Raw genomic sequence first — 15924 nt, 5'->3', positions numbered from 1 at the left:
GTCTGCTTTCACACATCTTCAGCCTTCAGCGCCTGGATCTTAGGAACTGTCCACAATGGTTCTTTAACTTCAGACACATGCTGGGTGAAATGAGAACAAATTCCCAGGCAGGCGATCTTTTCCCCTTCACGGCTCACTGTGCTTGTCCTCTCAGATTTGGGGAAGCAACATTACTGAGAGCAGGCAGCCACGGTAGAGGAGTTGATCTTGATCGCAAAGTGCCTATTGTGGTTCTCATGGTATTATTCAATGAACATCAGTGTTACTGACATGCACACACTTGTACCATACTGGTGTGCAATATTCAACTACAGGTTACGCAAGAGACAAAGCCACTGTGTAGAGGGTGTCAGTCTGAGCCCCCCCAAGAAGTTCCAGCTAGTTTCCAGATAATTTTGTTCCAGCTCTTTAACTTTTCTGCAAGTGATGTGAGATGAGTCTTGAAAGATAATGAACAAACCACTGAATTCCAAGATTCTTAAGGGGAAGGTTGTTCTTAACCATTTTGTTGTGGAAGGTGACTTTTAGTGGCTGATTTGCTAAGCTGTTGTTGAGATGGAAAGCTATTACTTAAGTTTTTGTAAGGTTAGGGCACAATCTCCATTTCCTGTAATAACCACAAGGTAGTCTCAGGTCTTGTGCGAGCGCATTTTCTCCCTTCTCTAGGTGCTTGCTTTGGAATGAAATGGCAGTATCATTTGCATAGCACAACTTCTTGGATACAGTTTATGGTGTGTCACTTATAACAGGTTGAACAATAGTGGGGCCAGCACAGATACTTGTGGTAGACTGCTATTCATTGTATATGACTTGCTTGTTTTGTCATGAAGGCAGACTCAGAAATACCAGTTTTTCAGTGTATTGAATATCAGTTTTGTTAGCCTTATGCAAGTTACAATTTGCTTTAGCTTTAACATTAGTCCATCCAGCCACAGTGTATTATAAGCAGCAGTTAGGCCCACAAACACTACTGATGTTTTTAGATCTTTCCTGAAACCAGCTTCAATTTAAGTTGGAGCCCAACTACTTGCTCCCAGCAGCTGCTGCTTTGCCTGAAAACTGCTTGGTAGAAGAATGCTGCTCCCTTAGGATGGATTGTGACTGTTAAGTTACAGATTCAGACTCTGTTCAGTTAGGCTGTCGTATGTTTTGCATTTTTAATGTGAAATACACTTCACAGGTACAACACTTTTTTTAAAGTTTATGTTGGATTTTCGTATTTGAATTTCTGTGTAGTGAGTTCTTTGTGCCCTAAAAGGATACATTTGGATAGGTTAATTTCCCCATTATTTGTAACAAATTGTTCACTGAGTTAACATGCAGTAGTTTCTTCAATGCTAAGAATATAAACCTTGCTGCAAGTTTATTTTTGCTGCATTTGTCACAAGTCTTTGAAATACCATTCAATTTGTTCACAATAACTCAGCTAAGGTTCTCTAGATGTTAATTAATTGGTGTACATATGCGCAAATTGTGCTTCACTCCTCATACTGATTGTGTGAGATGGATTGTGGATCATGCATCAATACATATTTCATGTGTCCCAGTTTTTATTTGTCCTACTTCATGTTTTGCACATTCTGGAATGGATTTTAGCTATATTTAAAGTCAAAAAGTCTACAGTCTCCGTTTTTAAGTGAACTGTTCTACATATGACCATCCTTGATGTTTTGACTGAAGAGTTTTAAATCAGCTCTGGGGATCTATGTTTAAAACCGATTTTTAACTCATGTTTCATGGATTTTGGGAAAAAAGAACCTGTTTTTTACTAGTAAAAATCTACTCTATCCCATGTGTGTATTGTCTCGGAAATAAATATCACATTGAGATTTGTTTATTTCAAGACGCATTAGATATACAGGCAATGAATTAATTAAATTGCATTCCTATTCTCGTAGAAATCTTTCACTCCACAGCAGAATGTGTACAGTAAGGAAACTTCCTGATGGATGAAAATTTATTAAATCTTGTGCTGAACTACATATAGACTGTCTCCATGTTATTTACTGCAAACATCCTTTCTCCTATGAGTGGTAGTTCAGTAATGTATACACAAGCCTGTGTGGAGTTTGAAAAAGTCAGCAAATCATAAATACAGACTGAAATGTGAAATGCACTTGGATAACACATTTCTTAGGAGCATTTCCTGCAAAAGGCAAGCATGAAGTTCAAGCCCAAGACTACATAATTTTAATGCACCAGGAAGTTTCAGTATATTTAGATTATTTTTTTAGCTTGACATGATGGAAGATTTCATAAGAATCCCATTATGGTAAAAGAACTAGTCTACATATTTTCCATCCTGTGTCTTTAATATGTTGGTAGTTTTATTTTAATCTAGTGGCATAGACAATTCTGCTTGCAATGTGTGCATCTTAGGCATGGCTTGGGCTTCGATTTTGATTAGCGGTCACATATAGACTTGCATTTCCCTCATAAAATTGTGAATTATAATAAGAAATGCATTGTTGTTGCATGAGGTCACTGAGAAATGCTGAATGTCACTTTGAAAATCAAGTGGTAATTAAAAAAGCAGCTAATAAATTATTATAATGAAACTTTTAAATACATAGAAAATTAAAATTTTGCCTTGTCAGTACAAGTGCAGGGTCTTATATTACACATATTTTATTTATCTCTAGCATTAAACTTTCAATGCATATATGCCAACTATCTGATACCTACATTAAAACTGAAATCTTGATTAACTATTTATTCTTATGTATTTATGTGCAGGAAATAAGACAGGCAGCTGAATTCCTTGAATTACCAGAACTGCTCAGTTTTGTCAGCAACATTCAAGCTCATGAAGAATTTCTGAATGCTGATGTGAAACAGCAATATCGGAAGGTAATATTTGTGAATTTTGTCTGAAGAATGTAAATTAATGTTCATGACTCACTTAAGATATATCTAACAAAATAGGCCACAACTTAAAAGTGAAATCAACTAAGAACTTAATACAGGCAGGCTTAAAAGGCAAAGCTAAACATCAGTATCAACATTGTTAATATAAGTACACCTCAAAATAATAACTGTTTAAGTCTATATTCCTCTTGTGCTTGTGGAGTTTAGAGAAATGGGTCTGCTTTCCCCTAAAGGATAGTTGTGCATGAAGGTCAGGCATAATGATGTCAAAGTGCAAAAAGAGTAAAGAAATTTATTCCACTCACATGGTTTATGTGACAGAATGAGGCTTAGTAACTGTAGTCACAGAAATTAGAAGGAATGATTAACATAACTAAACACTTATTGCTTAGTTGATAATGAATCATGCAGATGTAGTGACACATTATGTTTGGTAATATATCCATCAAGCTGACATAGCTGCTGAGTAGCCATGTGAACACTTACAGAAGCCTAAACGAAATAGTAAGGTCACTGCATGGTCCAAGACTGAAATTCAGAAATTTTGTTTCTTAGTATTTAGTTCATGTACATTACAACAAATAAAAAACTACTGCAGTATTCAGGTGGAATAATTTTCATGTGTGGACATTTATCATGGGATGCCTGTTATGGTCAATACTTGGAAATTTCTAATATTTCATTAAACATATTAATAACATTTTTTTTCTTTGTTTGTACAGGAAGTACGCCGTCGGTTGGAAGATCTGTGTCTTGGCCAGGGATTGTTCTCTGACATTGTTTTCCAACTGGATGATGGCTCATATAGTGCCCATCGCCCAATGTTGATGGCTCGTTGTGATATGATGAAAGCAATGTTTTCAGGGGACTTCAGGGAAAGTAGTGCCAAAGTGGTCAGTATACAAACAAATAATATTACTGGATGGTTGAATGTCTCTTTTTTTTCTCCTAATGACAGACATGTAGACCAGATAACAGTTCCAGCTGTTCCACTGAATTCTGTTAAGATTTACAGAGTCTCATACTTTTCAGTAGATGTTTGGGATAACTAAGAATCTTCATTCGACATTAGTCATGTCAGTGGGGGGAGGGGGGGGGGCAGCATACACCCAAGATTCAGCATAATTAATTACAAATCAGTGTACATAAGAACAAAAGTAATTACAGGTAGCTCAAGTCTTATGTATAAGACAATCAGATAAATGGCAATCAAGCATTCTGCCATTTTCCTTTTCACTGCAAAATTGTAATATAAATATAAATTGGCTCATTCCACATCACAATTATAATTCATGGAACATGGAAAAAATGAACTAGTTAATGAAAACCCAAAACATACCATTTTGTGCACGACATTTCAATGACTGACCTAGCTCACTACATTAGGTTCTCTAACTAGTAGTCATAGGTCTCTTTGCTGCTGGGATGCCAACCTCTTTACAATGGAGTAGAACAGAATAGACTCTTTACTTGTCTTCCCATATTTTTCACACAGTTGGCTTTATCTTTTTAATATATTGTTGATGTCTGCTCCTATTTACAGCCAAATTTAACTCCCTTTCTCTGTTGCATCCTTTAATATACATTTTTCTTTAACCCAAGCAGTTATTTTATGGAATGCCCATAGCATCATTATTTTCAGGCTCTTGAGAATATAATGACAAGTGAGACTGAGTGTGGGGACCTAAACCTGGTTTATGTAGGAATGCCACCCTAGTTTATAAAATTTTTGGAACTGTTATTTCAACAGACACCTTAATTACCGAATGCAAGAAACTCTTACCTTAAACCATAATACTTGCTGTTTTCATGAATAGCTGAATATCAGCAGAACCGAGAAGAGAGATAGATGAAGTATCAAGGTGGAAGGGCCACTTGCTGAGGAGGACACAATACCAAGTGATAGTCGAGCTAAACACAACTGACTGATTGTGGACAAAGCACAGCCTAGACAAGCCCAAAGCAGCCACTGCAACAATGAGGTGCAAAGCAAAATTTTTCCACAATGATGTGAGCAGGCTAAGAACAAAGAGAGACAAAATCTGAAACGCAAGCAGTGAGAAAAGCCAAGTGCTAAGTGGGTTGTTATTGAATAGCCCGTAGAACACTGATGATAGTAACTGATAATATCAGTGGTGAGTACAGAATTGACTGACTATTTGCTGGGTTGCCAAATTTATACCAGCCAAGAGGAACACAATTGGCTGGTATATTCATGGGCTGAGGCAGGTGGCATGCTCGCTATGCGAGTGCAGTGCTGTAGTGGTATCATGTGCTCTATAGGCCACCTGGGTCAATTTCCTTCAGCAGGCATTCAATTTCTGCAGAGCCCAGTATCAGAATAGTGTTATTTTTGCTCTTTATTTAATGTTAATATTCCAGCCAGTGGTCAGAATAAGATAACTTTCTTGACTGAGAAGTCAGGTGCATCAATGATGTTCTTTTCACCTCTTCACATCTATTCTGACAGTTTGTTTCACATGCATTATGCCACATAATCACGTAATGTGGTATTTACATGATTTTTGGAGGTCTACACCATATTTATCATACCAATGTCCACCTGGACAAGGAGTGAGCTATCTTGTTCTCTTCACAGACATTGTTTTAGCTGCATCACAAGTCCCTCTTGTCAATATGACATTGTTTTAATTGCAACACATGTTCCTCTTATCAATATGATTACTCTTTCCTTTGGAACATTGTTTGTAGGAGTTGTAGTTCTCCAGTGAAGCTTTCCTTGTTTGACAGAAGGTGATCTCTATGACCAGAGTCCTCATAATCTCTGACAAATTATTGTGGCATGGAGATAGAGGACATTATTTGTAGATTTTCTATACATATCATGGCTAAGGGGTCTACCCACACTTCTCTTAATAAATACATCGAGGGAATACAGCTGTTCTACTATTCTAATTTCCATTGTGAATTTTGTATTATGTTGGGGGCAGTTAAGGTGGCCAGTACCAAAAATCATTGATTTATTGACGGAAACATTGTAGCAGATTCTATTTGCCAAAAAATGTTCCTTATTTACATTTGTCACAAAAGATAACAATATGAATTTGTAAATTATTTGAGAAGCTAATGTATTCAAGAATGCAAACACTTGAGCACTCAACCAATCACTGTTAGGATTTCAAAATACTGGCAATAAATTCACTGAGCACATGATACAAAGTTTAAGAAAGTGCTGAAATTTCACAATTTGGGAGCTTTCACAACTTCCTGAAGGATTTTGATTGTACAGGTCATGTTCCAGAATATATATTTTTGTGGGATATAAGCCAAGTTTAGTTAATGTGTATTTTAGAAACAGCATTAGAAACTTACAAGTAATTTGCAGGGGAACATATCATCTACATGTGAAGAAATGACAGCTTGTCTTCCTCAGGGTCTGATAATAGATCCATTGTCATTCTTTTTGTACTTTAATGGTCCACCTTTTACCTGAATCTGAGTCAAAATTAGCATACTTTTTTTAATTTTTTTAAATTTTTTTTTCAGAGTTGATACAGATATTGTTGTCAAGCTGCATAGGGAAGCACCAACTGAAAATAAATAAATGTATAATATGATGTTTTTGTGAAAGTGGTTATGGTAACTTATTTTGATCATATTCAGTGCCGTTAAAATATGGGTTCAAAAACGTCCACATTCATTTCCTGTGCTTTACCAACAAGGAATAATAAACAAATTAGGAAACTTCTCAAGTTTGTGAATATGCATGTTCATGCAAGCTTGAGATTGATAAACTATATAGTAGATGTACTGAAACTTTTGGATTCAGTTGTTTTTCCCATAAGAGTAATTGCCAACTTTAAAGATATGAAAATCAGTAAGTTAACATATTTTGTATGTTTTCATTCTTTGAAGTAGTAAAGGATAATATTTTGGGATAAATCCTAACTTAGTATTCATTGTGTAAAAGAAAGTAATCATAACTGTGTGAGGTTCATATATGCACATGGTCAAGTATCTGTTAAAATACTTGGGAATAATAACCGCAGCCTCACAGTATGTACATTCTAAGACAAAAAAAATCGTGAAGAAATTATCTGATAGGACAGAAATCAGTAGATTTGATGTGCGTGTAGAGAAAATCACATGATTTCAATTTCAGAAAAATTGGAGGATTTATGCAAGAGAAAGAGCTCCAAAAATGGAGCAAGTCAGTAATTTGGTGGTCCACCTCCGGCCATCATGCAAGCAGTTGTTCGGCTTGGTATTGATTGATACAGTTGTTGGATGACCTACTGAGGAATATCATGCCAAATTCTATCCTACTTGCATGTTAGATTGTCAAAATCCTGAGATGGTTGGAGGGCCCTGCTCATAATGCTCCAAACATTCTCAATTGGGGAGAGATCTGGCAACCCTGCTGGCCAAGGTAGGGTTTGGCAAGGATAAAGACAATCAGCAGAAATTCTTGCCATGTTCAGGCAGTCACTATCACGCTGAAATAGAAGCCCAGAATGGGCCACCTAGGAGGACAAAAAAATAGGGAGTAGAATATTATCAATGTACCGCTGTGCTGCAAGAGTGTCATAAACGACAACCAAAGGGGTCCAGCTATGAAAAGAAATGACACCCTTGATCATCACTCCTGGTTGTAAGACCGTATGGCAGGCAAGTCAGGTAGGTGTCCCACCACTGTCCTGGGAGTCTCCAGATGTGTCTTCAGCCTGGAATCTCATTGATTGGAGTGGAATTGTCTTCAGTGACACAATGACCAGTGAAGGCGTGCTGCACATGGTAAGAGTTTCTATTGCTTGTCTTTGTGCTTGCTGAACCTTACCTTAGCCTGCAAAATTTCCAGATCTGTCCCCAATTGAGAACGTTTGGAGCATTATGGGCAGGATCCTCCAACCAGCTTGGGTAGAGAGATAGATCTGACCTAAGTAATCTCTTAATGTAAGTTTATATTATACGCGAGACCACTACTGTGCTATCCTGTTGCATAATCCAAAGATATATTAAAGCTCCCTTTGGAAACACTGTTCTACAAAACTGGTTACTAAAATGCCATGTATTTTACCACCAGTATGTTCTAACTTAATGTCAGCAATTCAGGGGCCTTTGTAAGAAATATGATGGATACATTTTTTGCTTGGAGATATATAGCACTTTCTTAAGAACATGTTTTACAACACAAACACAGATGATTCCTTGCCCATAGGTTCACATATATTCCTGCTGATAGCACCACATCCATTTTAAACCCCACTTCTGCTTATTACTCTCTCGTTTCTCTCTGTATGGGCATATATAAATTTAGTTTCTTCTTTTTTGTATCAATAACAGGTTAATATTATATTGTTATTACTTACCTGTCTTATTTGCCTTTGTTTACATCTAACTCTGAACTATAAATTTAAATGCATAAAATGTCTTACTTCTTTGCAACAAACTGAATTAATATTTGATCAGCTGTGGCCATTCAACTGTCTTATAGTTTTGTTAACTTACATGGAATCTCATATGTGACACCCTATTACATATCTTTCTTGATTCTGAGAGACCTACTCACTTGTTCTTTTCCTGTTAGGTCTGCTACCTGTAGACATGTTTTCTTGTTTCCCGCCAACTCAAAATTTATTTCCACATCCATGAGCTTTCGATTCATCATGAATGTATGAATGAGTTTGCTACCGGCAATTTTCTAGTCTGCTGTAAGTATGTAGGGCTCATTCATGCATCGTGTACATTCTGTAACTTAATTTAATGTTTTATCCAGATTTTATAAAAATGTATATTATAAAGTGTATATCCATTACATTTAGTAACTGTACTTTTGACTGAATTCTGTACCCTTTGTTGACCGTCTCTTGTCTTCAAGTTTTTAATGCACCTTTTTCTGTTCTGCCAACAGATCCTGTTCCCAGGAGTGCGAGAAGACACATTTCATCAGTTACTTGTGTATTTGTATACAGATGATGTGCCACCAGTTTCTCCTTCAAGATGCCTTGATCTGCTTGAACTAGGAAATCGGCTATGCCTACCACGATTAGTAAATCTAGTTGAAAAACGGGTAGTGGAGGAACTGTCACATTTAGCATCAGCTTCCATTGATGTTGCCCCATCTGATGTCGTGCTGGAGCACTGTTTACGCCTGCTCGAACCATGCAAGGTTGTTGCATTATTTTTTTACACAGGTTTTCAACACAGTTACATATGTGTTGTTGAAAATGCAGTAAACAATTACATTGTTAATGCGACTAACAAAGAAAATGATCCTCAACTAATAGCAAGTAATTTTATAAACTCATTCTGAAAACTGAAATAGTTACCCAATATTCTTTACAGCAGCAATTTTAAAAAATTATGTGGATTCCTTGATTATTGTGGGCGAAGGTTGTACCGTAGATTATTCATTTCTCTCTCTCTTTCCTAGCATTTAATCTGTATATGAGGCCAAGTGTTTTTCCTGATTTGGAATTTTTTAAAAAATGTGTGTTCATACAAGGAGGGACCCAAAAATAACAAGAATTGCTTTACAAAAAAATCATGTATTTGATGGAACAATTTAAAAACTTAAACACCTTCAAAACAGTATCCATCGGGCATAATTCATTTGTCCCAATATTTTTCTATTGGTGAAAACAGCTTTTAAACTCCTCTGAAATTATGCTGTGTAGTGCTACCATTGATTTTTTTTCACTTCCTATAATCTTGAAAAATACTTCCCTTTCAGGTATAAAATTAGAGAGGACCATGTCCAGTGAGTAGAGTGGGTGAGAAATCATTGTCATTTGGGTTTGTAAGCAAAAGCAGTCCAATATTCAGTGCTGTGTGTGGAGAGGCATTTTTGTGGTGCAAAAGCAAATCTCCTGATTTCCAAAATGCAGATAGTTTTTCCCTCACTGCTTCACATAATTGTTTTAGCACTTCAAGGTAGTAATGTTGGTTATCAGAGGTATCCTGAGAAACAAGTTCACAGCAGACATTTGCCTTGGTGTTGAAAAAAAAAAAAACAAAACAAAACAAAAACAAACAAACATTGCCTTCATACGAGATCTCATCTGCTTTACTGTCTTTCATCTTAGTGACGAAGTTCAAGTCTCCACTGGCTGGATTGTTGCTTAGTTCTTGGGTTGTATACATAACACAACAATTTGTCACTCGAGATGACTTTTGTGCCCAAATTTGGATCAATTTCTTACTGTTCTTTCACTTCCCAGCAAATGTGCAAATAATTGGCTCCCTGATCATCAGAAAGCACATACAGAACAAATTTTGCTGCAGCACGTTTCATCTTCAGAGCAAATTAACTGGCATGCACTGTGGGCATGCCAGTCATTTCCACCAATTCATCAGTTGTTCTATGATGGTCAAACATGATTGCAACATGTTTTTGCAATGTTTTTGTCCATGTCCCAGTCATGATTTATCTTCAGTTGACATTTAACCACTTTTAAAATGAGAAAACCGCTAGTGACTCATTGACTGGCTCAAAGTTTGCTTCACATGTGCTGTCTGAAGCATTGCGATAGTTTCTGCTTATGGTTTCTCTAACAAGATACAAGACCTGATGTTAGCATGTTGTTATGTCTACCATTGAAAAATTGCTGAACATGAAACAGTGCTTATGAAAATAGTCACTCTGACCACTTTAATTTTTCTACACCAATAGAGCAATTTGTAGAAAATGGCATCTAGTAAAGGCATCCAGCAGGAGAATTTAGAACCAGTGTATTATCAACTACTAGAGAAAAATTCTTGTTATTTTTGCCCCCCCCCCCACCCACCCCCTTGTATGCTCCTCCTGCCACCACAATCATTAATTAAGTTGTGCATGAATCACAACTGTTTGTGTATTGTATTTTCTAACAGACGGAGACAAGCTCGGCATTTGCACAAATGAAATTGTAAAACTGCTTAATAAACGCTATTCAGCTGGCAGGTGCAGCACACCAACAGTCATTAATCTGCCGTGTGGATTTGATCCTCATCTGGCTCACCTCCTTTCACTCAAAATCTAGTCTGCTGTACATTAAACTGTATGTGCATGTCCTAGTGCAGCTTATTTGGTTATACTGTCATTCTTATTATGAAACTGAAACACAAAGGGCTAATTAGGTTATTTAAATATATGTTAAAGTGAACAGCAAATATTCATCTTCTATAGCTTTCTCTCATCATCATCAGCATCAACACATACGCCCCATTACCAACAAAAACAACAACACAAACACGACACTACAGTACTACCAATTTGGCCAAAATGTCACCCTGAAGCTATGAAAGAGTATAATCAGCAGTTTGCAGTCAACTTTAGGAATAAATCTCACGGCATGTGGGAAGGTATCAATGAGACAATTTGGAAGAAAAGCAAGTGTTACTCAATGAATGCATTTAGAATGAGGATAGTGTTATCTCTGATTCCTAAGAGATATGTGAAGTTTTCAATAACCACTTAATAAACACTGGCAACAAATGTTCTTCTCAAATGCTGTTCCAATGCCCTTCTGGGTTCAGACCTAGTTGTTCCCCAAAACATAGTTTCTAGATACAGTCACACCAAGTAATACCTGCAGTGTTGTAAAACAGAAACCAAACTCATACTCATGTGATTTTGGCAGCATATCTGATTACCTTATCAAACACACCTGCCATCTACCCTTATCAGATGTAATAAATTGCTCCAAGCTCTCAGGCCAATTCCTTATAATTTTCAAAGCAGAGTTCGCCTCTTTATAAAAGGCAAAAGAAATGATATTAATAACTACAGGCCCATTGCAATCATATCAAATATATTCAAGGTCCTTGGAAAAGCAATATATATATGCATTGTTAAGTTCCTGGAAAGCAGTTTTTTATTGAGCCCTTCAGTATGGCTTTCAAAAAGGAAGATCAATAAATACTGCACTGTATTCATTTCAAAATGAAGTTTATAGTGCACTCAGTGACATAAAGCATACAACAGCAGTTTGGGATAGGTGATGTCAGTGACCGGTTTGGAGTAGGCAATGGTGGGGGATCCCATCAAAGGCATGGCTACCTGTTTCATGTGGTCTACAAGCTAAACTGAAACCATTGTGCTGCATTCTAAGTAGGCATGACAAGCAACAAGCGGTCTGTCAGCATAAATGGCCACCGACAAATTGTGGCCAAGAAAAAAGTGGATCACCCTGTTGCTGAACATGCTGCCAAACATGATATCCTTCATTTCAGTGACTGCTTCACAGCCTGTGCCAGGTGGATCCTTCCCACCAACACTAGCTATTCTGAACTGTGCAGGTGGGGACTTTCCCTGCGATACATCCTACTTTCCCGTAACCCTCCTGGCCTCAATCTTCATTAGTCACTGTCCTCACCCATCCAGCCCCCTTCCCTGTTCCCATTCCAGCACTACACAGTTGTCATTCCACCATCACAGCCAATCTTTTTATTTCTCTCCTTTTCCACTACTTCCCCCCCCCCCCTTTCCCAACTCTCCCCTGCCCTCCATCTAACCTGCAGCACTTTACTGTCTGCCACCCCCACCATACTATCCCTCCCCCTCCCCACCCCAGCCTCCTCCTTACCCCCACCAAGTCTCCACTCTCATCATGCACTGGTGCTACTGCTCACAGTGTGGTTTCAGTTGCCTGAGACTACAGTTTGTGTGTGTGTGTGTGTGTGTGTGTGTGTGTGTACTTGTCTATTGCTGACGAAGGTGGTGATTGCTGAAAGCTTTAATTGTGAGAGTCTTTTTCTTGTGCCTGTCTGTGAATCAAAAAAATGTTGGAAGCATACACTCAAAGGGCCAAGTCATAAGACAAGGCATTCCTCAAGGTTTCTTCCACTCCTGTTTATCACATTTATCAGTTTTCTGCCCCAAAGCATTTGAAAGGTTTTCCTAGTAATGTTTGTTCATGGTTGGTTGGTTGTTTCGGGGAAGGAGACCAGACAGCGAGGTCATCGGTCTCATCGGATTAGGGAAGGACGGGAAAGGAAGTCGGCCGTGCCCTTTGAAAGGATCCATCCCGGCTTTTGCCTGGAGCGATTTAGGGAAATCACGTAAAAGCTAAATCAGGATGGCTGGACGCGGGATTGAACCGTCGTCCTCCCGAATGCGAGACCAGTGTCTAACGTTTGTTCATGACTCCAGTGTATGTACTAATTCATATCACAGTGCTGATGATATACAAAACATAATTTCTGATACAAATTCCAAGCTGTTAAATTAATTAAACGCAAACTGTTACTGAATGACAAAACTGTGTGTATAAGCTTTTGCCCACCACATATAGTTTCATCAAGGATAGGTGATGCCAGGTTTCAAAGTGTACCTATAAACCAAGAGGAAACCACTAAATTTCTCATAGTTGGATAAATGACACAGTACAGTGGGACATACATAAAAAAAAGTTAGTAACTAGATTGGGCAGTTTGTGCTATGCGTTTAATGTCTTCAGTAAAGTCTGTGACACACTAAAAATATTCATACTTGGTACTTGTACTCAGTACCCACATTTGCATTCCATTTTGGGGCATCTCACACACAGAGAGACATTTATTAAGCAAAGTAGAATAAGTAACATAACAAGACAAGTGCATCTCCCCTCCACCACAAAATTATCTTTTTAGGGGCTCAATGTACTGCCTGTAACTTGTATTTATATCCACAAAACAGCGTTTTATTTATGAAAATGTACATATTTTCACAACAAATAAAGCTCTATCATTCCAATGTATAATTATGCACTGTTACATCAAAATAACTGCTTCTATACAGTAGAAAACTTATGAATGTCCATTTAAAATACTCAAGTTGAATGTTTTCTTATGTACCATTAATTTATAGCTGATAGTCCATTCTACAGATGTTATTGTTATGAATCTCAAATAACAAAGTTATTTTTTTTCTTAAAGACCATTAGTTTTTAATAGATTCATTTTATTCTGCAACTGTAAATGTTGTTTTTTCTTATTATTGATTAATTTATAAAATTTACAGAAAATGCATTCATGATTTTCTGTCAGAGAGGTCACAGTTCATAGTAACTGATGGAATGTCATTGAGGAAAACAGAAGGCATATAAATGATTCAGGAGACAAACTGACCATCAGTCTTAGATTGTTTGCAGATTATGCTGTCATTTACCATCTAATTAAGTCATCAGAAGATCAAAACAAATTGCAAAATGATTTAGTAAAGATATCTGTATGGTGTGAAAATTGGCAGTTGCCCCTTAATAATGAAAAGTGTGAGGTCATCCACATGAGTGCTAAAAGGAATCTGTTAAACTTCGGTTACATGATAAATCAGTCAAATCTAAAGGCCACAAACTCAATTAAATACCTAGGAATTACAGTTACGAACAACATAAATTGGGAAGCTCATGTAGAAAATGTTGAGGGGAAGGCGAACCAGACTCTGTTTTATTAGCAGAAAACTTAGAAGATTCAACAGTTCTACTAAAGAGACTGCCTACATTATGCTTGTCCATCCTCTTTAGGTGTATTGCTGCATGGTGTGGGAGCCTTGCAGATAGGATGAACAGAGTATGTCAAGAAAGTTCAAAGAAGGGCAGCACATATTGTATTATCGAAAAATAGGTAAGAGAGTGTCATGGACATGATACAGGATTAGAGGTGGACATCATTAAAACAAAGGCATTTCTCACTGAATGGGATCTTTTCACGAAATTTCAATCACCAACTTTCTTCTCCGAAAGCAGAATACACTGATCAATCAGAACATTATGACCACCTACTTAATATCCTTATGTTCACCTTTACCATGGATAACAGTGGCGATACATCATGGCATGGAAGCAATGAGACCTTGGTGGGTCAATGGAGAGAGTTGGCACCATATCTGCACACACAAGTCAACTAATTCCTGTAAATAGTGGAGAGTGGGGCAATTAGCTCTGACACCATGTTCAATCAAATCCCAGATGTGTTCAATTGAGTTCAGGTCTATTGAGTTGGAGGCAAGCACATCAATTGGAGCTTGCCACTGTGTTCTTGAACCACTCCATCACACTCCTGGCCTTGTGACATGGTGAACTATTTTGTTGAAAAATGCCATGGCTATTGGGAAACATGATTGCCATGAAGGAGTGTATGTGGTCTGCAACCAGTGTATGATACTCCTTGGCCAACATAGTGTCTTGCACGAGCTCATTGGACCAATGGATGCTTCCATGAGTGTTCCCTAGGGCATAACGGAGCCGCCACCAGCTTGTCTCTGCCCCACAATGGAAGTATCAAGGAGCTGTTCCACTAGAAGATGATGGATTTGTGCCCTCCCATTGGCCTGATGAAGAAGGTATTTGGATTCATCAGACCATGCAATTCTCTGCCAGTCCACCAATGTCCATTGCCAATAGTCACGTGCCCATTTCAGTTGTAGTTGCCGATATCATAGTGTTAACATTGACGCATGTATAGGTCACCAGCTGCAGAGGCCCACTGCTAGTGTTCAGTGCACTGTGTGTTCAGACACACTCTTGTACTCTGCCCAGCATTAAAGTCTGAGGTTAGTTGCACCACAGTTTGCTGCCTGTCCTGTTTTACTGGTCTGCCCAGCCTATGGCATCCGAGATGTGTAATGGGGGGTGGCCTCTCAATCTCACAATGTCTAGATATGGTGTCACCTTGGTATTGAAGACACTCACCACAGCACTCCTTGAACACCCAACAATTCATGCCATTTTCAAAATGCTCATGCTGAGCCTCCAGGCCATCGCAATCTGCCCTCGGTCAAACTCAGATAGACTGTGCGCCTTTCCCATTATACGTATGGACAACGTGCTCACTGATACTACATGCACTGTGTGTGTGTGTCTGACTAACAGTCATTACTTGCCAGGTGATGCTGCTATCACTTGGATGGGTTTATATTGATAGTAGGTCGGTGGTCACAATGTTCTGGCTGATCAGGGTAGTTTGCTGATGCCGACCTACATAGGGAGAAACAATCATCATAATAAATTTCCTTTGCTCACATCTATGGTCACAAATTTTTTACATCTGATGACATAAAAAAATTGTGGCCATAGATGTGAAGCAAAGGAAATTTATTGTATTTTTGGGTCACTGTTCAATTTGTGACAATGTTGC

General features: G+C 38.0%; 1 protein-coding gene across 3 annotated transcripts in view; it reads left to right on the top strand.

Annotated features, from left to right (window-relative positions):
- The window catches only part of LOC126251862 (rho-related BTB domain-containing protein 1), a 548446-nt gene that overhangs the window by 511190 nt on the left and 21332 nt on the right, over positions 1 to 15924 (top strand). For all 3 annotated transcript variants that reach the window (XM_049952547.1, XM_049952549.1, XM_049952548.1), the window contains 3 exons: positions 2737 to 2850; positions 3591 to 3761; positions 8741 to 8998. In XM_049952547.1, the coding sequence (XP_049808504.1) occupies positions 2737 to 2850; positions 3591 to 3761; positions 8741 to 8998 (543 nt within the window). The remainder of the gene's footprint in view (positions 1 to 2736; positions 2851 to 3590; positions 3762 to 8740; positions 8999 to 15924) is intronic.

Source organism: Schistocerca nitens, chromosome 4 (genome assembly GCF_023898315.1).
Source record: "Schistocerca nitens isolate TAMUIC-IGC-003100 chromosome 4, iqSchNite1.1, whole genome shotgun sequence".
Lineage (NCBI taxonomy): Eukaryota > Metazoa > Arthropoda > Insecta > Orthoptera > Acrididae > Schistocerca > Schistocerca nitens.
This window is presented reverse-complemented; position numbering and strand designations above follow the sequence as displayed.